This window comes from Puntigrus tetrazona, chromosome 13 (assembly GCF_018831695.1).
Source record: "Puntigrus tetrazona isolate hp1 chromosome 13, ASM1883169v1, whole genome shotgun sequence".
Classification (NCBI taxonomy): domain Eukaryota; kingdom Metazoa; phylum Chordata; class Actinopteri; order Cypriniformes; family Cyprinidae; genus Puntigrus; species Puntigrus tetrazona.
In genome coordinates, this window is record NC_056711.1 from 1224749 (window position 1) to 1250237 (window position 25489).

The window sequence follows — 25489 nt, forward strand, 5'->3', positions numbered from 1 at the left end:
ATTGTTGCGTTTGCGTCGGTATGCCGCACTGTCACGTTTTCCCCGATCCTGGATCAGCGTTGCGCCGAAGTGAACCGCGCATGCGCGCCAGCCCGACTTCAGTGTGTCTCTGCCGGTGAATGAGAGAAGACGGAGGGTAAGCCGCCACAACAGCAGCTAGCTTGCACGCTCACGTACGGGCTGAAGTTTTATTATTCGATATTAATGCTTCCTCGTGCGCTCGACTGCGTGTTATTCTGCGCACGCTGTGCACACTTTTGAGGCGTGGAGGAGACTAGTAAGTGCGTGGACAGAACACTAGACAGTGTGCTCATCCGAGGGCCCGGATCAGACAGCACTGCTGAAAAACAAAACACTGCGGTCAGCACAACTGTGCTTTGAGCACCAGCGCTGAGACCGCTGTTTAATTTAAGTTAATACGCGTCGTAGCGGCTGAGAGACTTAATAACAAGGTTTTGAGTGGTTTGGTCAGTGTTTTGTTGCAGCGTTAGCTGCTTAACGTTAGCCTGCTGCATTGAGGATACGTTGGTGCGCTAAGCGAGACTAGTGCAGATAAAAAGATGAGTTGTGTCTCCATGTAATGGTCTTAAAGCAGTTAATGTTTCTTATTCGCTGTTTATTTGGACTTAAACTGAGTTTTAAAGCAGGGAGATGTTGTAAACAGTCTGTTGGTGTTCTGGAGCTGACAGATGGCATTGGCTGTGTTTCAAAAACTAGTAAGCTCCCTTAATAGACAGCACGTCCGAGTTTACGTATACTGCATTTCTATATTGACGTCTGTACATTTAACATAAGTTAAAGAAATTACAATAATTTTGTTACGGACTGCTTAGTGAAGGAATGGATGGCATTAGCTATGTTGAAAAGTCTACAAAGATCCCTAGCTAGGCAGCATTTCTATCTAAATTAGCTGAGCTGTGTTTGCAAGACTGTTGTTTATAAATTAAACATAATTTATTTGACAGCTTTTTATTTAGTTTAAGTCTTAATCTGTTAACTATTAAAAACACATAATGTAAGCTTGATCGCTTTCTATTAATAGCTCCAATTTATGTGTCAGTTGCAGCATTTGTCGTAATAATATATAGTGTACTTTATATATGAGGGTCTTTTTATTGTTGTATAGGGCAATAAAGTAACAAAGATCAAAATCACTGTATGTCTTGTGATTATAAGTAATGCGGTCTTGGAGATCAACCACTATATTTCAGTTCCTGTTCATCCAGTGTTTTGCTTGCAGTCTTAGTAAGTTTATTTACCGACCCCGCAGGAAATAATCTGCCGCGCGGTCCAGCAGAAAACGTGAGCAGGTCTCCATGGCCCAGTTCGGGGGGCAGAAGAACCCTCCGTGGGCGGCCCAGTTCGCCGCAACAGCGGTGTCACAGCCCGGCCACTCAGGACAGTCACTGGACCTGAACAGTTTACATTGTAAGTCATCGTAATTCAGCAGCACGCTTGAATTATCGTCACTGCGTGTAAATAACTAAACGTTAATGTAAACGTGAAGGTCAAAGCTCAAGATGTTTTTCATAATTTTGGCTTTCATTGTGAAGTCAAAGTTTGCTTGATGCTGGTGTGCATTGTTGTCATTGACAGTGGTTGCGGTGTCCTTACAGTCTTGACTCGCGTCTCTCGTAGCTTTAGGAGTGCAGCAGCCGTCCCTCTTGGGAGCGTCTCCTATGTACACTCAGCAGTCGGCTTTAGCAGCGGCTTCCCTCAACACGCAGTCAGCTGCCAACTACCAGCTCTCTCAGCAGACCGCAGCGCTCCAGCAGCAGGCCGCTGCAGCCGCCGCCGCCGCGTTACAGCAGGTGAGGCCCTGGCCGTGATCTGTCTCCGTAATGCAGCTGGAGTAAATGCACAATAAATGTATTGGAATAGCGTACTAACATGATAGAATAGAGCAGTGTATAGTATGTATACTGTTATGTAATGCGGTTATCCCAGATTCAAACCGAATAACAATCATTTGCGTTTCCAGCGTGATGAATCAACTTTTTTTTGTCCATTTTTGATGGGATTGCCAGGATTTTTTATTTTTTTTGCAAAATGTAGAAGAGTAGCACACTACTGTATGCTACTTATTTTGGATTGCTTGGTAGTACGGTAAAGAGCTGCTTGATATGGGGCTTTGTTTGAAAAACAAACAAAAAGCAAGCTCTGATTGCAATTTAAAATGTGATTAAAATGAAATAAAATTTATGGAAAGATTTGTTTGTTTGTAGGACTGCGCAATTAGGCCAAACGTTTGTTATTTATATATCTGTAGGACTATAATAATAATAATAATAATAATAATAAAAGCACTTACTCTGTCTGTTTGTCTCTCAAATAAATGAATCGCTGTTGTACTCTCAATTGTAAGTCGCTTTGGATAAAAGCGTCTGCAAAATGACTAAATGTAAATGTAATTGTATTATTACTATGATGAAATTATTATTATTATTATTGTAATTATAAATATTATTAAATAAAATGTATAAAAAATACTACTAACAACAAAATGCATTACTACTGTGATATTTCAGTGTGAAACAAAAAGGAGTATTTAGGAAAGTGCAGTCATAAATTAATTTTATATTACCATCAGACTTCAACCTTCTCGTATATTGTTAATCTCTTCTCATCGCAAATATCGGAAGATTTTTGCCAAATGTTGCATTCCCAAATGCAAGTTAAACCTCAACTCAGTCCGGATGCAGAGATGGAGTTTGTGCACAAGGGTTGCGAACCAAGCCGCTTACAACACCACCCTTCACTCCCTTAACATGCAGCATGTATATTTATGAAATTAAATCTCAGCCCTTGATATTCGATAACCGCACTAAACTGGTTTTATTTCACTTAATCACGCAGCTATAGTGTAGTACCCGTTATCTTACTAGTTATACAGTGTATACTCTGCGCCCAATCCAATCTCTTTCTGTTCACTCCGGTGCATAAAGTGCTCCCTCCATCATTCTGAATTGTATTCATCTGCATTTCTAGCGCGCTCCGTGTTGGAGTGCTGTAACCTGAGCCCTTCCCCCAGCCTGCAGTGAGCGGTCTTGAGTCACTGATGTGTTTTATTTTAGTCTCAGATCAATTCAGCCCTGCAGCAGTATCAGCAGCAGCAACAACAGCAGCAGCAGCAGCAGCCACCTCAAGCCCCCCCACCGCAACCTCCACCTCAGCAAACTCTTTACAACGTCCCACATCAGGTACACACACTCACTCTCATCCACACCACCTATTTTACTTCTCTTGGCATTTCCAAAGCCCTGGTTTTGTTTAATCATGAAAGCTGTCCAGGTTTTTCAGTATGATTTCTTTTTTCAGTATGAAGCAGTGGGTTTGATGTACGTTGCACTGCAAGTCTCTTTGGATAAACGAGTCTGTCAGGTTCATAAATGTATGCTTCATGACAGACGAACTAAAAGGGCTACAGTCAGCAGCGCAGTGGTTCCTCTAAAGAGGGCAAGTGCTGCAGTGCCTTTCTGCATTATTTAACTAAGAGGACTCTCTTCCAGTCTTAGCAGATGTGGTTGTTTCGGAAATTTAATTCTAGTTCAAAATTGACAGCTGAGGCTTGGATAATGTTACTAAATATTTCTATTTTTAAATAGAAACTGTGCTTTGAACTTCTATTGATGGAAAAAAATCTATCCTGGTTTCCGCAGAAATATTAAAAAGAGAAACCGTTTCTCAACATTGATAAAGCATCAGCATGTTAGAATGATTTCTAAGGGATCTTGGCTTTAGAGGAATTAGAGACTTTCAAAGAAATAGATTTTAAAAAGTATAGATTTAAAAAATCTATACTGACACCAAGTTTTTAAATGGTATACTCCTGGTTTCACAGACAAGGTCAGACTAATCCTTGATTAAAATTTAAGGCTGAGCTGTTACAACTGATAGTAACGTACACCGACTGATCTTGAAATATATCAGTGCTTTTTTCTCAAGATGCACACCAGTATTTATTTATTTATTTTTCTAAGGCACATTTATAAAGAATCACTTGTGTCCTAATTGAACTATGGTCTAATCCTGGCTTAACCTAAGCCCTGTCCGTGAAAACAGACTGTAGTGTATTATTCGGAGCTTGTGTTTATATAGTTAACATGTGGAAAATATTTTACCAATTTTAAACAGGTTTGAATTTTAAATAGATGTCATTTATTTGTATGTTAACAATTCACGCCTTTCAGTTAATGTATAATGTTTTGTGTTTTCTTTGTTTCTCACAGCTTCCACAACCCCAACAAGCCCTGCTATCACAGGTACGCTGCGTTTCCAAATTAAGCTCATGCGTCACACATTTCACTTATTTTTCTTGCAAAGAACATCTTACTATTTTTAAATGTGTAAAATGAATCGAGAGGTCCCTGTTAAATCTGTATCGGAGCTTTGAATTAATTTTTTGTCCTTTTATTTTATTTTTTTTCTTAATTTTTGCAATTGTTAGTGAGTCATATTGTACTGTAACATTGCCATCTATGAACGATTTATGTTCTAACCCTCGTGCTGCGTGTACATTTCAGCCCCCTGTTGCCTTGCCCACCAGCCTGAGCCTGTCCAACCCGCAGCAGACGGCGCAGATAACCGTATCCTACCCGACCCCGCGCTCCAGCCACCAGCAGCAGACCCAACCCCAAAAGCAGCGCGTTTTCACCGGAGTCGTCAGCAAGCTACACGATACCTTCGGCTTTGTGGATGAGGATGTCTTCTTCCAGCTCAGGTGCATTACAAAGTAAATGTGCGGTTGTATTCGAGAGCTTTATAGGACAGGTGGGTAATCCCTGTGTGTTTTGTGCAGTGCGGTTAAAGGGAAGACGCCCCAAGTGGGCGATCGTGTTCTGGTGGAAGCTGTCTACAATCCCAACATGCCTTTCAAGTGGAATGCCCAGCGCATCCAGACCTTACCTCAGCTGCCCAACCAAACGGTAAGCGAAGCCACGAGCTCTTAAAGGATCCCTGGCTGTCTAGTCTGATATGGTTCTGCCTCCACAGTGTGTCATGATGCTGCTGTTGATTCCTGTGTTCTCAATCTCCATGTAGCACCAGCCGCCTCAGCCCTTACCTCAGGTTTCCCCACAGCTGTCCAGCTTTTACTCTGAAGCAGGAATGCAGCGCTACTCTGACATGCACTCTGCGGTGGATTCAAGACAAAATGTAACCCACGCCACTTGACCCCTGTGCCCCAAATTCTCCTCCTCCTCCTCCTCCTCCCCCCTTCCTCCCCTCCCCTTTGTCTTCTGCTTGATCTGCTCCTCCACTCTCCTGTTTCACAAACTTGTGTCCTTGGGTTTCTTTCCTTCCACCCAAGACAAGTATCTGTTGATGCTTTTTCACCCTTCCCTGTATTACAGCTCACAGCTTGCGTGTTGGATTTGTAATTAAACATATTTCTCGCAATCCATAGATTCTGTCTTTAGCTAATCAGCACCTGCTGTGTTATTAATGCACTTTGTCTTGGGGGGGAGGAGGCTGTAGCCATGTTTGTTTTTGTTGCTTTTTAGTTACGTTTTTAATTACCCAAGCTATTTATTTAATTATATTTTTAAAAATAGTTTTGCACTAAAATTTCAGTAGTCCAAATACCAGCAATTTTACTAATACTAATTACAAAAACGATAACATAATTACATAATCCAAGGTTACATATTAATGTAATTAAACAAAAAAATAAACAATGGCATGAGAGTGCTGATATTCTTATAAAGTTTTTATAAAGTAAAGAACAATGACAGACTGTTATTGCTACTACTGCTGTTTTTATATATTGTTAATCAAAAATGAATTCCCTGTACTTCTGACATCCGTACACCTGGACACAAGTGTCACGCTGAGCAGGTGCATGGGGATAAAGCAAATGCAGACTGCTGTCTGTTTATGTAACTAAAAGCATATGTGAGACATTGTATCCTTTTGAAATGCCTAGAATGCTTGCTTTTTTAATTTTTATTTTCTTGAAAGAAAGTGCCTTTTGTGCTTTTTTTTCCCCCCAAAGCAAGATGTGAAAAATTGATTCTGTCTGTTAACAGGGGGCAACACCAGCAAATGGTAATAGCAGTGCTTCTGCTTTCTCTGTCTCCAGCTTTTTCTAACCATTTCTTTTCTTTTCACTGTGTTTATTGTTGTTTGATTACTCATTTAGGCACATTTTCCACTCATTCTATAAAACAGGTTAAACATGAACATTATACACTCGTACAATGTTTTTTATTTAAAGTCTTTTTTCATAGCCCTTAGCTTAAAGCTGTCGTAATCCTTTTAAAAAATTGAAACGATGTGCAGTAATTTGTTTGTGTTTAGACAATAGATGTTGGCTTGGTGTCTGTAGACCTAGGTGATGTTTATTGAATGCCATACCTCTCTTGTATTTGGTGTGTGTGTGTATATATATATATATATATATATATATATATATATATGTATATATATATGTGTACACACACACACACACACACACACCATACGTACATACACACGCACACACTGTTGAAAAATTTGTGGTTGGTGCAATTTTCTCAATTGCTTTTAAAAATGTCTCTTATGCTCAACAGAGCTGCATTTATTTGAATAAAATTAAATTAAAAATAAAGTGTGATGGGAATACAATCTGAATAAACAATAAACTCTGCTAAAAGACCAGAATTACTTTGAAAATTATAAATTCTTTTGAATTATAAATTCAATTCAATGCCTGCTTGCTGAAAATAAGAGGTATAAATTAGTTAAAAAATAAAACCGTGTTAAATTGTTTGAAATTTACTGGCTTTATTTTTGAGACATTTTAGGTTGAACGCATGAATTCTTTAATAGACATCATCTATGTTAGAACATATATCTCACTATAGCTTTCAACATGTAGCCCAGCTCTAGCATCAAGCTCTATTTAATGAAAATTACGTGTTTTTGCAGAATAAAACTGACATTTGTACATACTAGCAAACCCAACCCTTGTTTCATCTCTCTTGTACCTTCCAGAGCCAACCACCAGGTCCAAACATGATGAAACCCGGTCCCACCATGCTGCAGTCTCTACCCCCTCCCACCACGTTCAGCGTCCCGGCCCAGGGACCTCCTCCGTCTCTTCTGCAGGCCCAGCTCTCAGCTGCCTCTCTGGCCCCACTGCTGCAGAATCCCCCACAGCCCCTGCTGCCCCAGCCTCCCCCTAAAGGTACATCAACCCCCTCCACCATCACAGAGTCACACTTTTACAGAACCACATCTGATCTCCCATCTCTCTGTCTTGTGTAGACTCGGTGTTCTCCGGAGGTTTGCTGCAGCCCCCGGTGCGAATGATGCCTCAGCCACAACAAGTGAGGCGTGTGGACCCTTCACCCCGCTTCCCCAGCCGCGGTGACCGACCAGAACTCATCCTGAGGAAGGACGATCGCAGGTCAGCACGCGTTCCGGCAATCAAGAACAATTGCTTCAGTGGTTTTGTGCGGAGAGTGTTGGATATTGGGAATCTTTATTTGATGTGCATGCTCATGCTTTATTTTGCCTGTGTTTGTGTAGTCGGGAAAGAGACAGAGAGCGAAGGAGATCAAGAGAACGTTCCCCCACACGTAAGCGCTCTAGAGACCGGTCTCCTCGCAGAGAACGCTCTCCAAGACGGCCGCGCAGAGTTGTCCCAAGATATACTGTGCAGTTCTCCAAATTCTCTCTCGATGGGTAAGTTAATTGTTATAAAGGAAGAATCTTGATGTCTTTTGGGGAATTTTGTAAACGTTGACTGTCATTCATCCAAGACACAGAAGAATAAAAAAAAGTGTTTCTCTATAATTGTTTTTCTCTTAAACAGCAATGCAGTACAGTATATTTAGCACAAAGACAATGCTGCAATAGATTAAATATAAAATGATTGTTTATATATAGGGTTTATATATAGGGTCTGGCTTTAGTAAAAAAAACTATTATAGGTCAGTACAAATTAAAATCACTTATTCTGCCTATTGAAACTGTTATTGTTGCATTTAGTCATTCATATCAAAGTTGCCATTAAATCAAACTCGTTATTATTTTCATAATGGAGTTAAATGGTTTAAATTTTCTTGTTTAAAACTCTTGTTCACACCTCTTCTGTGACGTGTTCACAGTCTAGGTATGATATCCACTCCCCTTCAGCAGCCTGTTATTTAAATGAGATCGAAGCCGTAGCAAATGTCAATGATCCAGTGATCCAGTGAACCAATTTAAATACTTTAAATACTTTTTTCTTGTTTGAGAAGCTGGATATATGTCAGTAGGAAGGAATAAACTATCACAACTTCCGTTTTGTTTAAAAAAAATATTAGGGCCTTGGATTTATTAGTTAGATTTGGTTGATTGACCGATCTGAAAATAATTCAATCTGACCTTCACGGACACTAAACTTGATTTAAGAGCACCACAGAATCATAGAACATGCATTTATAAGTTAGCTATTTTATTATAATGCATTTTTAATGTTGTTTAGATGTATGTTCAGTCTATGTTTGGTATATGACTGTCTCTATTCTCATCAGTTACAACTGTGACATGATGGAGTTGCGGCGGAGGTATCAGAGCCTCTACATTCCCAGTGACTTTTTTGATGCTGTGTTTACCTGGGTAGACGCCTTTCCCTTGACACGACCTTTCACCTTTGGAAACTACTGTAACTTCCACATCATGCATAAAGAGGTGGACTCTCTGGTGAAGAACACGGCTGTGCTGGACCCACCTGATGCCAATCACACCTACAGCGCAAAGGTAAAGCCCACAGATATGGGCATGTTTTTTTGAGTTATCCATTGTCAAATTCTTTTTCGGAATAGGAATAATGCTGCTTACCAGATTTCGTTGAGTGTTTTTTTTTTGGCAGTATTGATTAATATTGATGGTGGTTATAGGTAATGCTGCTGGCCAACCCTAGTCTAGATGAACTGTATCATAAGTCCTGCGCTCTGGCTGAAGATCCACCAGAGACGAGAGACTCCTTCCAGCACCCTGCCCGCCTCATCAAGGTATAACTCTCTGAATTACACGACTAGCGGCAGCAAACTGGTTCTGTGTAACAAGCTTTTTATGTAATCGCTAACTTTGCTCTATTCTGTAGTATTTCACAGGGATGGACAACATCACTTTGTCGGGGGAATAGAGATGTTATTCCTATGAACCCTTTTCAGAAACAAGGCGTTTCATTAGACTGAATCATGCAGTGAAAGAACACACTCTAAATGTGCACACGTGATGTGTGTGTGTGTACTCTGTAGAGGTGTTGTGAATAGTTTTTGCAAAATACTCGATAATGTCAAATCGCACATATCACATATATATTTCAGCATCCTTAATATACACTGAAACTAGTTTCCTTGTCCCCCTGTGCACTGAAAGATGCTTGTCCACTCCTGTGTTTGATGTGGGGAGTTTCTGTCGTGTTGGGGAGCTGACTGTGATGTGTCTCTGTCCTATTCCATTGCTGAAGGCTTTGCGGTGTGGAAAAAGCTCATCTGATGTTGTCTCTCCCTGTGTCCGCCACATACGCCGCCTTCAGAGCGCTCCGCAGCTCCCCAGCGTCTCGTAACCCATTTGAACTCCTCTGTTTTCAGTTCCTGGTGGGGATGCGGGGCAAAGACGAGGCCATGGCCATCGGGGGTCACTGGTCTCCCTCTTTGGATGGGGCCGACCCGGAAAACGATGCCTCGGTGCTTATAAAGACAGCCATACGTTGTTGTAAGGCTCTGACAGGCATTGATCTGAGTTTATGTACCCAGTGGTAAGTACAGCTCTTTTCTCGGTCTGTGCCGATGCGTCTCCTTGTAATCTCCATGTGTGCATCTTTTACTATTTCAAAAAATATATTAAAAAAGGCCGACAGGCAGACAACATCTAAAAGTCTGTGACCCGCTGCATGGTTTTGACACAGCAGTGTATCTCCTGACATGTTCGATGCTTTTGTGTTCATAATTTTGATTTGTCAAATTTTGTTTTGCAATGTTTACGCTAATGTGTGTGGCAGCCCTGCCTCTATATCTATGTGGTGAATGCATTGATTCTTTTGCTCCGAGAGCAGAGCCAGAGGAGTCGCCGCCACCGCCATTGTTACTTTCTGTTCTCTCTGACCTTTGCCTTGTGTTAAATATCTTACATATTTAACTTGCTTTCACTGTGTCTGAATCTGTCCTTCTCTCACACCCCCGGGGGTTCGTAAGCTATCTTTCACGAGCAACCGGTTCAGATTGACGGGCGCAGGGGGGCGGGCTCTCCGTCGTTTTTTGATATTGTCTGTCGACCTCCCTGATGCGTGGCTGCCGTTCATCCTGAGAAACCCCCCGTGGAGTTCCGCAGACTGTATTTTCTCATACGTGTCTCATTCGGGGGGGTCGAGGGGATCTGAGCTTTATGTGTGTGTGTGTTGTGTGTGTTGGGGGAAATGGGTGATGTCTCACAGAATGTTTCTTTCCAACGCGCTTCTTCCTTTGCGACAGGTATCGTTTTGCAGAGATACGCTATCACCGCCCTGAGGAGACTCACAAAGGGCGGACAGTCCCCGCACATGTGGAGACAGTGGTTTTATTTCTCCCGGATGTTTGGCATTGTCTTCCTACCCGCTCAGAGTGGGAGGGCCTGTCCCGTGGACTCAAGGAGCAGCTGGCAGAGAAACTCTTGGCTGAACGGAAGGAGGCTGATGGAGAACAGGCACTGAACGCTAATCCCTCTCTTCTCATTTCCGCTTCTCACAGGCACAGGAATAGACAAACAAAACACTCAGAAAACACAGAAAGAAACAGACAAGTATCACAGGCATCATACAGAACCCACTTTTACCATCCCTTCCTCTCATCCCTGTCTCATCCCTGACCCTCCACCCCATTTCCTCCTGCTCTCCCTCTGTCACGCAGTCTCACACACAGCGGAAGAGCTTAGGTCCTACTTTATGACACCTGTCAACTGGTAAAACAGCTTCCAGCTCTGCCGATTGCATAAGTGATGGCCATGATTGATAATTTTTTTTTTTTTTTTTTTTTTTTAATTTCCTAAAGTTTAATTCTAATGAATCCAAACTCAAAAAATGACAAATGACACCAATTCGGGAAACCAATGCTGGAATCTGGATAGCCAGTTGTGTTTATGATGTTTGTGTGTGTTTTTAGATCGTTTTGTTTCCCTGTTCAATATCTGCCGAACTCTCTCTGAGTTCTGTCTCTTGTCTGTCTCTTGTTTTTTATTTAAAATTTTTTTTATTTATTTTTATTTTTTTATTTACGCTGTTCTCTGATTGGACTGTGCCTAGACCCTTTGTGGATGTGATTTTTCCAGGGAGGACAGTTCTGGCTAGGCGTTAAAGAATACAAGCTAAAAAGAGTTGGGCCAAAAAAAGGGAGCAGTATAAACGTAGATGTAGGGTTTGGAGACCTTCTCTGAGTGCACCTGTCCCATGTCCATCTCTTGAACCCACTGTCATTGATTATCTTTTTGTATTCCACAGAACTGGTTGATTGGCTGATGAGTGGGATATGGATCTGTTTCTGAAAGCTAGAGAGCTTCCGTGTATCCTAGCAGTGGATTTTTGTTTTTTACCCAGTCAAGAGCTCAGTAGGAGGAGACAATGAGAGACAGTTGTGACCTTGCTTCTTGCACGGATCAACTTTTGTTTCAGAAAACTCCTTTCAGTCTGAGAGTGGTGTGTTAACATGCTGTTTTCTTTTCTCTCTTCCTCTCTCTTTCACGTCACGTGCCTAGGAGGAGGAGGATAAGGACGAAGATGATTCAAAGGAAGTTACTACGCCCACTCACTGGTCTAAGCTTGATCCGAAATCCATGAAGGTGAGATTCCCGCAAGCAGACTGAACTGTTATTTTATTTTACATAAATATTCCAGGCGTTTGATGGGGTACTTATATTCTTTATAGACCTATTAAATGCTGTAGTTCAGAACAGCTTGTCCTTTTTTATAAATAACCAATACTTTTCAGTTGAGTCCCTCAAAACTTAAAAAAAAAAAAGTTTTTTATAGACACTCGATTGTAAAGTACATTTTTGTGAGAGAAAATATATAAATATACCCCTTTGAACAATACAAACCACCATTCAGCAGTCATTTTGAATAAATTTAAGGTAATTTTTTACCAATGCAAGGATCGTACTAACTTCATCAGATGTGACCTTTACGTTATTACAGCTAACTAGACTAAATGTTGCTCATTTGAACTCAGCAAAGAATTCTAAAAACACAATCACAGTTTACACCAAAATATTAAGAGGTTTTTGACATTTAAATTAGCATATTAGAATGATTTCTGAAGGTTCGCGTGATTAAAAAAAAAACTAGATTGTTTTTAAAATTGTGATAATACTTCACAATATTGTTTTTACTGTAATTTAATAAATGCAACCATAATGTTCGAATTAACCAAAAATTTTATCAGCATTTAGATATAGCTAGCCTATATAAATGACAAGCCAAAACTAATTAATTTATGCTAAAATGAAACTGAAACTAATGTTGGGCCTTTCATTCCACACAAAATCAAATGTTTCCATCATTTTAATGTATTTGAATGTCAAATTAGTTGGCTATTAGGCTACTTCACTCGCTTTCCAAAATCCAGGGATGCCTGCAGGATTTCTTTTGAGACAAAATATCCTTCCTGGATATTTACTTGCCTTAAAGCCTTGACTAACATAAAACTAACATAAAACATAAAAATATTTTGACTTTTGTGGCATTTTTAAAATAAAATGACTTGCCTAAAATAAAATCTATAGATATAAAACAGCTCATGCATATCACAATTTAGTTTAAATGTTTAATATACATGAATGTGCGCCGTAAGATGCATATTAACAGAAACTGAAGCACTCTCTGCAGGACACGGAGGTGCCAGCATCATCACTTGCATATTATTTAAATGATTAATATTGATTAATTAATCAATACATAATTTAAGAAGTCAAACAAATTCATTGTTATAACTTATGAAAATTGCGCGTAGCACAATTTTATGTTTGGCGTAATATTAATTGACTTTGGCATGCAAAGACGGATAAATTCATAAATAATTGCCTGGCTGGAATACGGGACACACGGGCCTGTTATTTACTGCTGAAATGTTGGCAAATCTCAGGTCAGTCTGGTACGCACAGTGTGTACAGCCGTACACTAGGGATGTGCTACATATATATAATTATAGTTGTTTATAATGTCAATATATAATATCATTATAGTTGTTAAAACACCATTTAAACCATTTAAAACACCTCTACAGAGTACACGCACACATCACGTGGACTAGTGCGTGTGCACATTTAGAGTGTGTTCTTTCACTGCATGATTCAGTCTAATGAAACGCCTTTAAATTAATTAAAATTGAAGACATGGTACAGAAAATGTATATATTTAAATCATTTCATACAGCCTAGTTATAGCTATGTTTCACACTAAAAGTTACACTCCAAAAATGACCATGATTACAAATGTGATATTGAATTTTTACAACAGCTCAATAAACAAGAAGTTATTTCAGAGACTTATGTTTTAGACACAATATTTCACGTTTCGAAAGCAAAACATTATTTCAAACGAATGCCTATAAAATGTAAAAATCAGTTACAGAAGAAGATTAATTTCTGTCAGTGTGACCTGACCAGTACACAGACTATAAAGAATATCTCAAACTTCAGGAGTCAGTGGTCCACAGCAGTCCTTAAGATACCAGCACTATAACACTCTAATTGTTATGGCTAAAATCAGAGAAATTATCAATATAATTTTTTTTGTCAATATCGCACACTACTACCATACACCTACAGGTGCCAGTGTCCACAGAAAATCCCATGCAAACTACTTCTAACATTAGAAACAGCTACTTTAAAACATATTTTCTCATATAGGCTTATTTATCCTTTATAATGTTTTTTATCCGATTGCAGAAGCGCTACAGGTGAGCCATGTGATAGGATATGATTGTGTGAATTCTTGTGTTCTGTATTCAGAAAACAAATATTATATTTTTAACGGGTCACAAACGCTTATTCTTTCACATTTTATTTAATTCTAATTTAAAATAATCTTGTTGGTTAGCGGTTACTAATCGATGAACAAGCGTCCATTGTTGGTTAGGAAAAATAACCGAAATGAACATCCTTAACTGAGTGGTATTGTATTCGATAGAAAGTTACCATTTGATATTGCATTTGATATTTTTGGTAAATCTTAACAAGAATTTTAAAAGACACCTCTCTTAAGACTGGAAAATTCATTAAACAACTGACTCAATGACAAGTGCTTTATTATATTACTGGCTCAGAAAATATGTAAATACACATATGCCCAGTAGCTGTAGACTTAACCACAAATCAGACAGAAGAGTAGATTAACTTCTGTGTGCTTAAACTTAATATGGTGTGTTCTGCAAAATACTTTCTGATGTTCATTCATTTAAGAGCATTCATTCATTAAAGAGCCACAAAACGTGGCTAAAGTGCAAATTTATTTGAAACAGAACATTTAAAAAGAAGACTGTGACCTATAATATGTTTAATATCAGAAGTAACTTGATCTGCCTTCTCTTTCTTGTGTCAGTTTTCTCTTAGCGCTGCGATGTATTTTTCACTGCGTGAGAACACGTGTAGAGTGAGAGCGACATTGTTTGTCAGTCATAGCAATAGTAACTAAGGAGGGCGGGTCTTTGCGAATATTCAATTAAAGGCTTGTTATTATGGTTTAAATGGTTTATTATTTTTATTTTATTATTATTTTTGTGTCTGTGTACAGCAAACTTGCTCGCAGAACTTTTACTTTAATCTGTCCATTAGTAGTTGTTAAGGATATTTGTGAAGTATCAAGTACAATCATAATTTCAAAGTATCTGTATAAAATTGTTCAGAAAAACACTGTCAACTCACATAGCCATAGAAATGCGTAGGAGAACAACACATGGAGCGTTCAAAGGGCTGATGACACTCATTTGCACGCAGGTCAATGACTTGCGCAAGGAGTTGGAGAGCCGTTCACTGAGCTCTAAAGGGCTGAAGTCTCAGCTGATCGCTCGTCTCACCAAACAGCTGAAGGTGGAGGAGCAGGTGGAGGAGTCCAAGGAGCCGGAGAAGCCTGAACCTCCTAGCGTGGAGGAGGATGAGTCCTGCAGACTGGAGGATGACCGAGAGGTGAGAAAGGATCAGAGAATCCCGCTCTTGTAGAGAGCCTGTCTGATCAATCAAATCTGTCATACAAACATGGGGAAAAAAAATGTTCCCCTCAGGAAGAGGAAAGAAAGCGGCAGGAGGAGCAGGAACGCCAGCGCAGGGAGAGACGTTATGTGCTGCCAGATGAGCCCACCATTATTGTCCATCCCAACTGGGCTGCTAAGAACGGCAAATTTGACTGCAGCATCATGTCCTTGAGTGTGCTGCTGGATTACAGACTGGAGGATAATAAAGAGCACTCCTTTGAGGTGAGCATCAATTAATAATTGCTTGACTTCACTTGATATAATTACGATATTCCTCATGCAAATGGTTGGCTTTGATTGTTCAAACGATATTAATTCTTGTTACCTTGAAAAATTAAAGAAAAGCAGTTATCTCAGTACTTCAAATTTTCATTTAGTTTAACTATATAACTAAAAAAGAAAGGAAAAAAGTTTTTAAAAAATACCAAAAATATTACAGCTGCAGAACATTTTGCCACCCTAGCAGTTAATAAACAGAACTGTGTGTGTGTGTGTCTTGCAGAGGAATATTGTAGCTACTTCTCTCTACGAAGAAACGCTTGGCTGCTCTGCAGCGGTTCCACCAGAACCAGTCTAAAATAGTCTGAATATAAAATCTTGTTAACACTTTACAATAAGATGTCATTAGTTAACATTAGTAAAGGTATTAACTAGCATGAGCATTATCTAACATTAACCGTTGTTAATGATAGATAATGAAAGTACAGTTGTTCATTGTTTATTCATGTTAGTTCAAGGTGCATTAACTAATAATGCATTAATATATGCTGAATTTAATATTAACCAAGATGAATAAATGCTGTAGAAGTATTGTTCTTTCTTAGTTTATTTGAACTAATGTAGGTAACTAATGAACCTAACTAATTAATACATACTAATATAACGTAGCATTCTAGTGATGCTAAATAACACTGGTGTTTTGGTGTCTGTTTCAGGTTTCTTTGTTTGCTGAATTATTCAATGAGATGCTTCAACGAGACTTCGGCTACAGGATCTACAAAGCGCTGGCTTCTCTTCCGAACAAGGATGAGAGGAAAGATAAAAGAGAGAAAGCTAAAAAAGATGCCGAAAGGAGGGACGTAAAGAAAGAGAAGGATGAAGAAAATGGAGAGCCGGCCACAAAGAGAATGAGAGAGGAGGATGACAAGAGGAAGGTGGGGGAAATACTTACACATATCAAGACTAGTGCTGTCAGTGGATTAAAAAATAACCATGTAATCCTTAAATAATGTAGAAACAATATAAAGATAGGATTTTCTTTTATATTTTTACAATTATTTGTGCACTGACGCCAGTACTAGAAAAAATGAAGTGAAAATAAAAATAGACATCTCTAGGACAGTATAATTGTATAATTTTAACTTTTATTAGACTACTTAAATATACATAAATTGAATAAAGTTATCAAATACAAAATATTAAATTAAATGTACTATAGATTAATCCTTAAAGCTACAAAAGCTGATTGATTTTCAGTGTTGTTCTTTGATTAACAGACTTCTCAGTAGCTGGGTTATTAGATGGCTTTTATTATTTTAAGAGCTGCCGTTGCTGACAAGCATCATATTTTCTCATGAACTCTTTACATTTTTTGACCTCCTTTATGTCTAAAATCCAGTTGAATCAGGTTTGTTAGATGAGTGAGACAAGCTGAGTATTAATAATAATAATAATAATAATAATAATGCACAAATTTTGACAGCACTAATCAGGATATTTTAAGCCTGTGTCCTGGAAGAGTCATGGAAATTATTAAAAGTTATGGAAATTTCCCGCACTTTTTCATCAGTGCTTGTAGTTGCATCTGGTTTAAAGGTTTTTGTTTGTTTATTTTTGTTTATTTTTGTTTAGATTGGTCAAAGCGTGGGGACCATGTTTTTTTTTTTTGTTAAATCAAAATTATGATTTGTTCAAATAAATGTATATGAAGCTTTTTTTCAAGTATGGATATTTTTAATGTCCCCTGGTTAAAGGATGAAGAGAAGGAAAGAGGCATGAAGAGAGAAGAGTCCAAAGATGACGATGATAATGAAGACGGCAGCAGCAACAACAACGCTGATGAGTATGACCCACTGGAGGCAGAAGACGCCGACGACTACGATGACGACGGTGAGGGTCACACCGTTTGCAACCGGATTCCTCAAACACACTTTTGATCAACTTTGATTCTTTGATCCAGAAACTGATCCTTTGTGCTCCTCAGATAAAGATGATGAAGACTCAAATGGCAGAGACAGAAGAGACGACCGGCGAGACGAACGGAAGTCCAAAGAGAGGTCATCTAAAGATAAAGTGAGTCAACAACAACACAAAAGGTTTCTAATAGTGAAAGGAGCGGACTGCTTCATTATTTCAATCTGTCTGTAGGATGAGAAGAAAAAGCAGATGGTGACGTTTAACAAGGATCTGCTGATGGCCTTTGTGTACTTCGACCAGAGTCACTGCGGCTACCTGCTGGAGAAGGACTTGGAGGAGATCATGTACACGCTGGGCTTGCATCTCTCCAGAGCTCAGGTGCTGCTTCTGTGCTTCTTGTGTGTTTAGATGTCACCTGGGAAGGTTTAAGGAGGCTTTAAGTACCTTACATTTTCATTTAGTCCTTTAGCAGATGCTTTTCTCCAAAGCGTCCTACAAATGAGCACATTGGAAGCAATCAAAATCATCAAATGCTATGACAAGTCCGTTAGCTTAACACGGTGCACGGAGCGAGGATTTTTTTTATTATTTAATAAAGAAAAAGAGAACAGATAGAATAGAAAAAGAATACAGCAAGCTAGTGTTAAAGCCTTTTTTGCTTTTGTTATTTGTATAATAAATAAAAAGGACAGACAGAATTAAAAGAATAGAGAAGCTAGTGTAAGGTTTTTTTATTTTTATCCTTTTTTATTTAAATATTGTAAACTATAATAATAATAGATCAATGATAATATGAATGTATTATGAATAATAATACATAATCTATTTAATCTAATATGATGTATTGCATTAATTAAGATATGTATATGTAATTGTATATTTTATTAATTTATTATCTGACTTAATGTTAATATCATTTAATAATACATTTAAAGTTGTATGAATATACAGTGGGTGGGTGTGTGTATGTGTGTGTATATATATATATGTATATGTAACATATCTTTTTGTTTTTTTTCAGGTGAAGAAATTGTTGAACAAACCATTGGTCAGAGAGTCTTGCCATTATCGCAAACTAACGGACAGACCTAAGGACGAGCCCAGTCCCACGTTGACATCTGATGCTCTGATAGACAACCTTTTAGGTGTGCAGAGAGAGCGACGTCTGGAACTGAGAGGCTTATTTGTAACAATATAGTGCAGTCCATGCAGTTACAGTGGACTGAATCGCTCTCTGTGCTCGACAGGTAACCAAAGCCTGCTGCCCAGTCTGAAGATCAAGCGGGAATCAGAGGACAGCGGCGAGTCGTCTAGTCTAATCGTCTACAAGGGAGCCATGGTGGATGTGGGGAGCATGATGCAGAAGCTGGAGAAGAGTGAGAAAACCCGAGAGGAAATTGAGCAGAAGCTCATGCAGCAGGACATTAAAATGGGTAACAACCTTATTTGTCTTGTTTTTATTGTATATTTGAGTTCGAGTGTCAGTGATTTTGTCGATTCGGCTCACTGCTTTAGACACAAATGTGCACTTTTACAATTCCTCAGCAGGGCCCAACAATTAGGGTTTTTTCCCCCCTCTATCTGTGCCTTTTTTAGCATTATTTATAGCATTATTTAGCATATTTGTGTTTTTTATTTTTCCGTAATTTTTATAAAAATTCTACAGCTGTAACATTATTCGACGAACTACAATTTTCAGTCCTTTTATTTCAAGGTGTCCTTGTTACACGTTACATGTACTTAACATTATAATAACAATTAATAATGCAGAATTGCATGCGAGTAACTCAAGGCCGAACCCTAACCATAAAGTAAGTACGTGTAGTTAATTCATATTACTGAGTACTGAAAATGTACATTTACTCTGTAACAAGGACAGCATTAAAATAAAGTGTACAATTAAATTTGCTAATAAAACCTTTCCGTTTTTCTAGAGGACGATTCAAAGCATATAACGGAGCTGGAGGCAGCGAGCCGCAGCCTTCAGAAGGAGTTGGAGGAGGTGAAGAACAATCTCAGAGAGACGGAGAACACCCTGAGAGCCTCAGACCAGCAGAAAGGCAGCTACGAACAACAGCTCCACAGCACCGTGTCCAGCCTCGACACCGTCATGAAGGAGCTACAGAGCGTTTTATCACACGTACGACCCTTTCTTTGTTTCGTCACTGCGTGATCAGGACTCACGAAATAAATGGTGTATAATAAGTGTTTCGTTTTTAATGCAGGGTGACCCTTCAGACGACCGTGACCAAAAAACCCAAGCTAATGGCTCAGACGAGTGAACGTCCCTCTCCAAGCTCACCCGCCGCGTCTAATCTCCCTTCGAATGTGTAAATAAGCCGAAAACTAACACAATTCTAAAGCTCATTTTATTTTCATCTTTCGTTTCTGTGTACAAACGTTTTAATGACAGTGGAGGCGAACTCTCTTTTTCCTCATGATTCTATATTTGAAAGTAACTTCGATTTTGGAAATTACTACACTTTGACAAGTTCACGTTTGATTTGCGAAAGCGTTTTTTGGTTGTTAATCCGTTTAAGCTTTATTTCGGCCTTTCGTTGCTAGTCGTTTTAACACACCTTGCTATATCAGCATATTTCATTGTTGAAATAATACATGACTTGTGCCAGTATGTGACTTATTAGCAGAGTTTATTTAGCAATAAAAGTGTTATTTATGTTTAAATCCGATGTTAGAAACGGCGATTAGGATTTTATTAGGACCTATGTGAAGCTGCTTTCTGATATTTTGCGTTGTTCCGTGACAAACAGTGATCGAAAACACGTTTTGTTTCATGTCTTTTGTTAGTTTTGGTCACATCCGAGCATGCATCTAAATGAGCGCATGCACATCAGCTCGATTCCTGAATAATATTCTTGCAGACTTTTTTTTCTTCTTCTTCTTCTTCTTTTGATCTCGATGTTTTGTTCAGTGATCTCTGTGTAATCCTACCAGGGTTGCTTTGCGTGAATGGGGCCATGTTCTTTGTCGTTTCAAACAAAACCAAGGCAGTTACCCTGTTAAAGATGCACAGGCTCGATCTGACTGAGGTCCTGGATGCTTCATATCAGAGTGATTGTAGTGTGCGAGTCGGATACCGTGTGTTTTTTTTTCCAATAGTTTGTTTTGCTGGAATTGTTTGGAAGGCGGTGATTCTTTTTATGTTTTTCCTGTTGTTGGCCCACTGAAGATGAGAATGATTACAGTGGGTGGAGAAGAGCCAAACCTGATAAAAAATGTGCCCAAGGCAGCCAAGTGCATATTATTTTTCTATTCTGGATGTACTCTATGGCTGTCCCGGTAAAAGAAAACAAATAAAATTTGTCATTTTTAACATTTCGTTCAGTTAAATTTTGAATTCCCCCAATTGTTTTGAATTTACAGGGGTACTAGGAATTTTGCAATGCCATTTTTCCCCCCAGTAGATGGCAACATTTGTTTGATCCGGAGGGATTATGCATGCACTTTTTATTAGGAAAAACAAGCAATGGGTTTAATAAACAAATATTCTTCTTGTCACAGACTTTTTGAATTTCTTGTAAAGTGTTTCAGTGATTTTTAGCTTGACTGCAGGATGATTTTCTGTGAATAGGGTGAATTGGTTTATTTCTATATGAGTTCTATACTAGCAGGGGTTTTCTAGTGGAAGACATCAAATGGATCAGCTTTATGCTGACTTGGTTAGTAGTTTGGCTGCATTTAAAATCAAATGCTTTACTACTAATGTCTGAATGAGGACACAGGAGAGGAGTAGGTAACATAACAGTGACATAAAGATGAACTCGGCATGTTCCGATTAAATACTACATGCGTTCTATGAAGAATTATTATTTTTTATTGTTTTGCTGTTATTTTTTCAACTGTTGTGAAATAATTGGTTATTAAAAAGTTTTAGAAGATTTTGGAAGCATCTTTAGTGTATTCTTATTTATAATTTATTAAATAGATATAATAAAGCGCTAGGGCTATTAAAATTTTTGCATTTAAAAACACAAGATGGAGTGTCATGAAAAATATGTTTTTGTCAGACTCTCGGTGGACCACAACTGAACCGTCTAAGGGTCAAGAATCGGTGTTACCCTGGATTAATTTTCCTGCAGATCCACGGTGATTCACATGGCATTTAAGCATGGTGGTTAGTTAAAATATATATATATATATATATATATATATATATATATATATATATATATATATATATATATATATATATATATATCAGTTGCCAGGTTTTCACAGCAAAACCCACCTAATTGCTACTCAAAAGTAGCCCAGTCGGGTGGGGGTTTGCATTTTTTTGCGTTTCGGGGGGGGAAAAATGCATGTTTTTTTCAGGAGGGTTCACCTAGTCAAATTACCGGGGATAATTATCACCTTACTGGGGTTGTTTCAACCTGCAAACATGAAAAACATCACGTAGAAAAAGCATTCCAGTACCCCAATTCTGCGGGAAAACCTTGGACTTGGCAACATTGCTCTGTATGCAGAACTTGATGCACACAATAATCAAATGAATGGCAATGGTAAGATCTAGCAAAACATAACATGTCCGTTTAAGTCTAGTGTGAATGTGTGGGCACATCAGCAACGCTTTGGAGAAAACCTGCTGGCAAAAAGGTATTTTGTCTTTTGTCAGTCATATAGTGATATTAATTTGCTTACAAAGAAGTTGCTTTCAAAACGGGTAGCTTTCTGTTGGACGGTGCTGCAAATTTGTGTGACCATCTTGGCGTTTTTGCAAAATCTGCTTAAGGGAAATCCATTCTGTAATTCAGATTGATATGATTGGATACATTCCCTGAACAACAATAGATGCAATGGAATAATTCATGGAAAATCTAGTGAAAACTTGCATTACATCAATGGCTCACCGACTAATTCTCTGCAGTGAATGGGTGCTGTTAGATTGAGTCAAACAGCTGATAAAAACATTAGGGTAAACCTTAATAACACTTCCTTCTGTGAAAAAGTCCATCACCTTTTGTCCCCTCACAGCAAAATCCATCAGAGCAGTTCTGCTGTTTTTTTTCTATTGGTAATGGTGCTTGACCTGTGCATATTTCTCAGTTGTGGCTAGAAGGGAAGCAGCTCTGACCAGAAACGAACGCGTTTAATGAACATCTACCCCTTCCTAAACATACTGCTTACGAATGATGAAAATAGTAATTATAGTGCAAAAAATGACACTGATATGCTCATACACGACAGCAGCATACGTATCCCTTCTAGCCTTAACCATATCTCTCTAACGTTTCAGACGAGACTTTGCCACCGGAGAAATCTTAAATTGTGTTCCAAAACGGAACGAACCCTTTAACGACAAACATGGTATTCAAAATGGTTTATTGCCCATCTCTTATGATTCTCCACATTGCATCAGCGGGCAGGAGCGGGCGGTGTTGTGAAATCAGAGCCGGTGCAGGTAAACCCAGTCCTTCCCCGAGACAGAGGCCCTTTGTGCCCCCCACCTTCCCTCTGCAGTCTGCCTGACACTCACACACTAGAGAGCCATGGGACAACCAGCTTCTCTTTTCTGCAGAGGGCTGGGCGACACTCTCACACCAGACTCGCGAACAATCGGCTTATTTGAAGCTGCTGTGCTTTTTCTTTTCTTTTCTTGGGTGGAGAGTTCGGTTGCATCTGTTTCAGCAGCGTTTGAGCGGAGATTATGTTACGACTCTCTCCTCATCTAACAGTCGCCTCTCCAAACGGCGAGGTCTTCTCGCTTTCCTCGTTTCGGGACGAAACGCCGACTTTCTTGGCAAATGCTGTCCTGTGTATTTAAACGATCGAGAAGGTGTTGATCGTTCGATGTTTCAGCGTTTCTCCTTTTGTTTCTGGAAGGCTCCTGCTGTCTGCCATTCTTGGGTGGCATATAGAAGCTAATGTTTCCCCTTTGTCTGGGGTCAGACCCATTATCCCCTCATCTCTGTCTGAGTTGTGTGTGTCTGTGCTGACGTTCTCCTTCCCCTCCCCCTGTTTTCGCACATAGCTTTGTTTCAGGAGACCCCACACTTTGTGCGAGCCCCTCTGCTCCTCCTCCTCCTCACACTATCACTCTTTTCATTGCTCCTGCTGCTCAAAGTCTCACCGCCTTCTACAAGTCACTTGTGCTAAGGTGTAATTATCATGACAATGGAATGTGGTCTCTGGAGACTTTGTGATAGCTTTTCGTAACATGTCGTATTTCTGTTTTTGTTTTTTGCTTGACTTCTTGATAACAGAATTGACTTTGTGTCCTTAGACATCACAAAAGAGGAAGTCTGTGAATAGTGTTTGCCGACATGTGCAATACTGTGATAATAAAGTTTCTTGAAAAAAATTTCTGAGTTTTCTATTTTTCCAAGAATCATCACAGAATTTTTACAAATTTATATAATTATTTCATGTTTATTCATAAGCGTAAAAAATAGATGGATATGTTGTGGATATGCTGAAATAATAATTGAGAGAGAATATTTGCATTCAGTAGTCACTCTGAAATATCAAAGCTTGCATACCTTCAAATTATTAGTTAAAAAAATGAAATAATAAACTGGACTATACTGGTTGCATGCCTGGTGATGATAGCTTGCATACCTTCAAATTATTACTAAAAATGACAAAACAGCTGCAGGCAATCTGTGAATAAAACACACTTGTGCTGCAATCTGTGCGGGAGAACTGTGTAAATACAAGTTCTAGTATATTTTTCAAAATGCAATATTCCCACACTATGTGCATCTCACCTTTGAATAACGCTCATATAGGAATCTGCTTCTCCTCATTCCTTCACTGGATATTTCACATAACTGACAGTGAAACACGATGCTTTAAGTCTTTTGACCATTGAAGGGCATCTGTGCCAGTGGCATTATATCGGCTGCCAGGCCCTCCAGTGTTTGAGAGGCGCTTGTATGCAGTCCTTAGTCAGCTGGACTACCCCAGGGACAAGCAAAGTGGAGCAGTTGTTGAGGAAATGATCCTTTTTCCTGGCTCTAAGGCAAAGGAGTGCTGGGTTACAGTGTGAGAAACCTGCTCGTTTGTGTTTGACTGGCATCTCCCAGTGGAAACACCACACCCCTGTGTTCTCCACATTGATGATTTCTTGTTCTAATACTTTCTCAGAGGTGACTTCTATTTCAACAGTTCAGGTACTGCATGTTTTATATTATGGTCTGCTTTAACGTGGTAGGAGATTGTATAAAACATGCTTTGTGGAGCCAAGCGCGATGATATTTACAATACGTTTTCCGCCATGTACGTTTCAGTCTATACACCAGGCAACAATGGAAACAAACACAGGAAAACACAACTCCTTTCCTGCTAGTCGCTAGGCTGATTTTGAGCGTCACTGACCGCTTCTCAGTCTAAACAGTCCAAAGGAAGCCATTTTGTACAATATAAACCCAATATCAACAATGAAGATTCGGCTTCAGATATATACACTCCCAGAAGTAGCTCGTGATCACCAAGTCTGCAGTTATTTGATCGTAAAAAAAAATACCTTGACAAATTATTTGATTTAATGCTTAAGTAACATTTTTATCATGATCACTTTAGAAAAAAGTTAATACTTTAGATTCCGATGCATAGTTTTCAGGACTATTAGATAAAAATAAACATATCTTTTTAAACATTAGAAGTGTCTTCGCTGTTACTTTCGAACAGTTTACAGTGTTCTCGGATATTCATTTAAATAAAAATAAAAATAATAATAAATTTACTGAACTCAAACTTTTTAATGTATTACTGTATGATTTGTGAGCTTAAAATTAAGATTTGAGACCGAGCACTTTATATATTTGTATCTACCTCATCTATCCGCATTAAAAAATGTCTGAAGTCTCTCATAATGTTTAAATGAGACGTCTGTGCATTTTAGTGTAATCCTACACTGCACTGACCCGGATATCTCCCACATTGATGTGAAAAGCACCAGCACAGAACAGGAAGTCCGAGGGAGGCAGTTCCTGCATGGATGTAGTCACCCTGGTGCAGGGTCACTGGAAGCAGCAGGAGTCCTTTAACATGCCAGCGTTCACCTAAGAAACCTCTAATACACGCTACCTTTGAAGTGGGATTTTACAAGGCATTAGGAAGACTGATTGTTCCTTGCGGCGGTTCTTTTTTTTTTTCCAAAAAAGAATTCTCCATGAAAGCAAATGGAAGCCAATGACTGGACA

General features: G+C 39.0%; 1 protein-coding gene across 4 annotated transcripts; it reads left to right on the forward strand.

Moving 5' to 3' along the window:
* The first annotated feature begins 91 nt into the window (after window positions 1–91).
* ccar1 (cell division cycle and apoptosis regulator 1) lies at window positions 92–21223 on the forward strand. 4 transcript variants are annotated; one of them, XM_043255423.1, is made up of 26 exons: window positions 92–136; window positions 1271–1428; window positions 1639–1811; window positions 3075–3200; window positions 4230–4262; window positions 4524–4720; window positions 4799–4925; window positions 5041–5154; window positions 6973–7165; window positions 7246–7387; window positions 7510–7665; window positions 8499–8724; window positions 8865–8978; window positions 9564–9730; window positions 10443–10653; window positions 11698–11781; window positions 14935–15123; window positions 15219–15410; window positions 16124–16342; window positions 17162–17297; window positions 17392–17480; window positions 17556–17702; window positions 18346–18469; window positions 18572–18757; window positions 19259–19464; window positions 19550–21223. In XM_043255423.1, the coding sequence occupies exons 2-26, from the start codon at window positions 1317–1319 to the stop codon at window positions 19604–19606; spliced, it is 3720 nt and encodes a 1239-aa protein (XP_043111358.1). In that variant the 5' UTR covers window positions 92–136; window positions 1271–1316; the 3' UTR covers window positions 19607–21223. The 4 variants fall into 4 exon arrangements, with proteins under 4 accessions (XP_043111358.1, XP_043111363.1, XP_043111359.1 ...); XM_043255424.1 differs by having other exon boundaries at window positions 113–173; XM_043255427.1 differs by lacking the exon at window positions 92–136 and adding an exon at window positions 141–277.
* The last annotated feature ends 4266 nt before the right edge of the window (window positions 21224–25489 follow it).

Coding starts and splice junctions, on each gene's coding strand:
- ccar1 (XM_043255423.1), top strand. CDS start 1,317: ATGGCCCAGTTCGGGGGGCAGAAGAACCCTCCGTGGGCGGCCCAGTTC. Junction 9,731..10,442: donor CTGAGTTTATGTACCCAGTG/GTAAGTACAGCT, acceptor CCTTTGCGACAG/GTATCGTTTTGCAGAGATAC. Junction 17,298..17,391: donor CGACGACTACGATGACGACG/GTGAGGGTCACA, acceptor TGTGCTCCTCAG/ATAAAGATGATGAAGACTCA.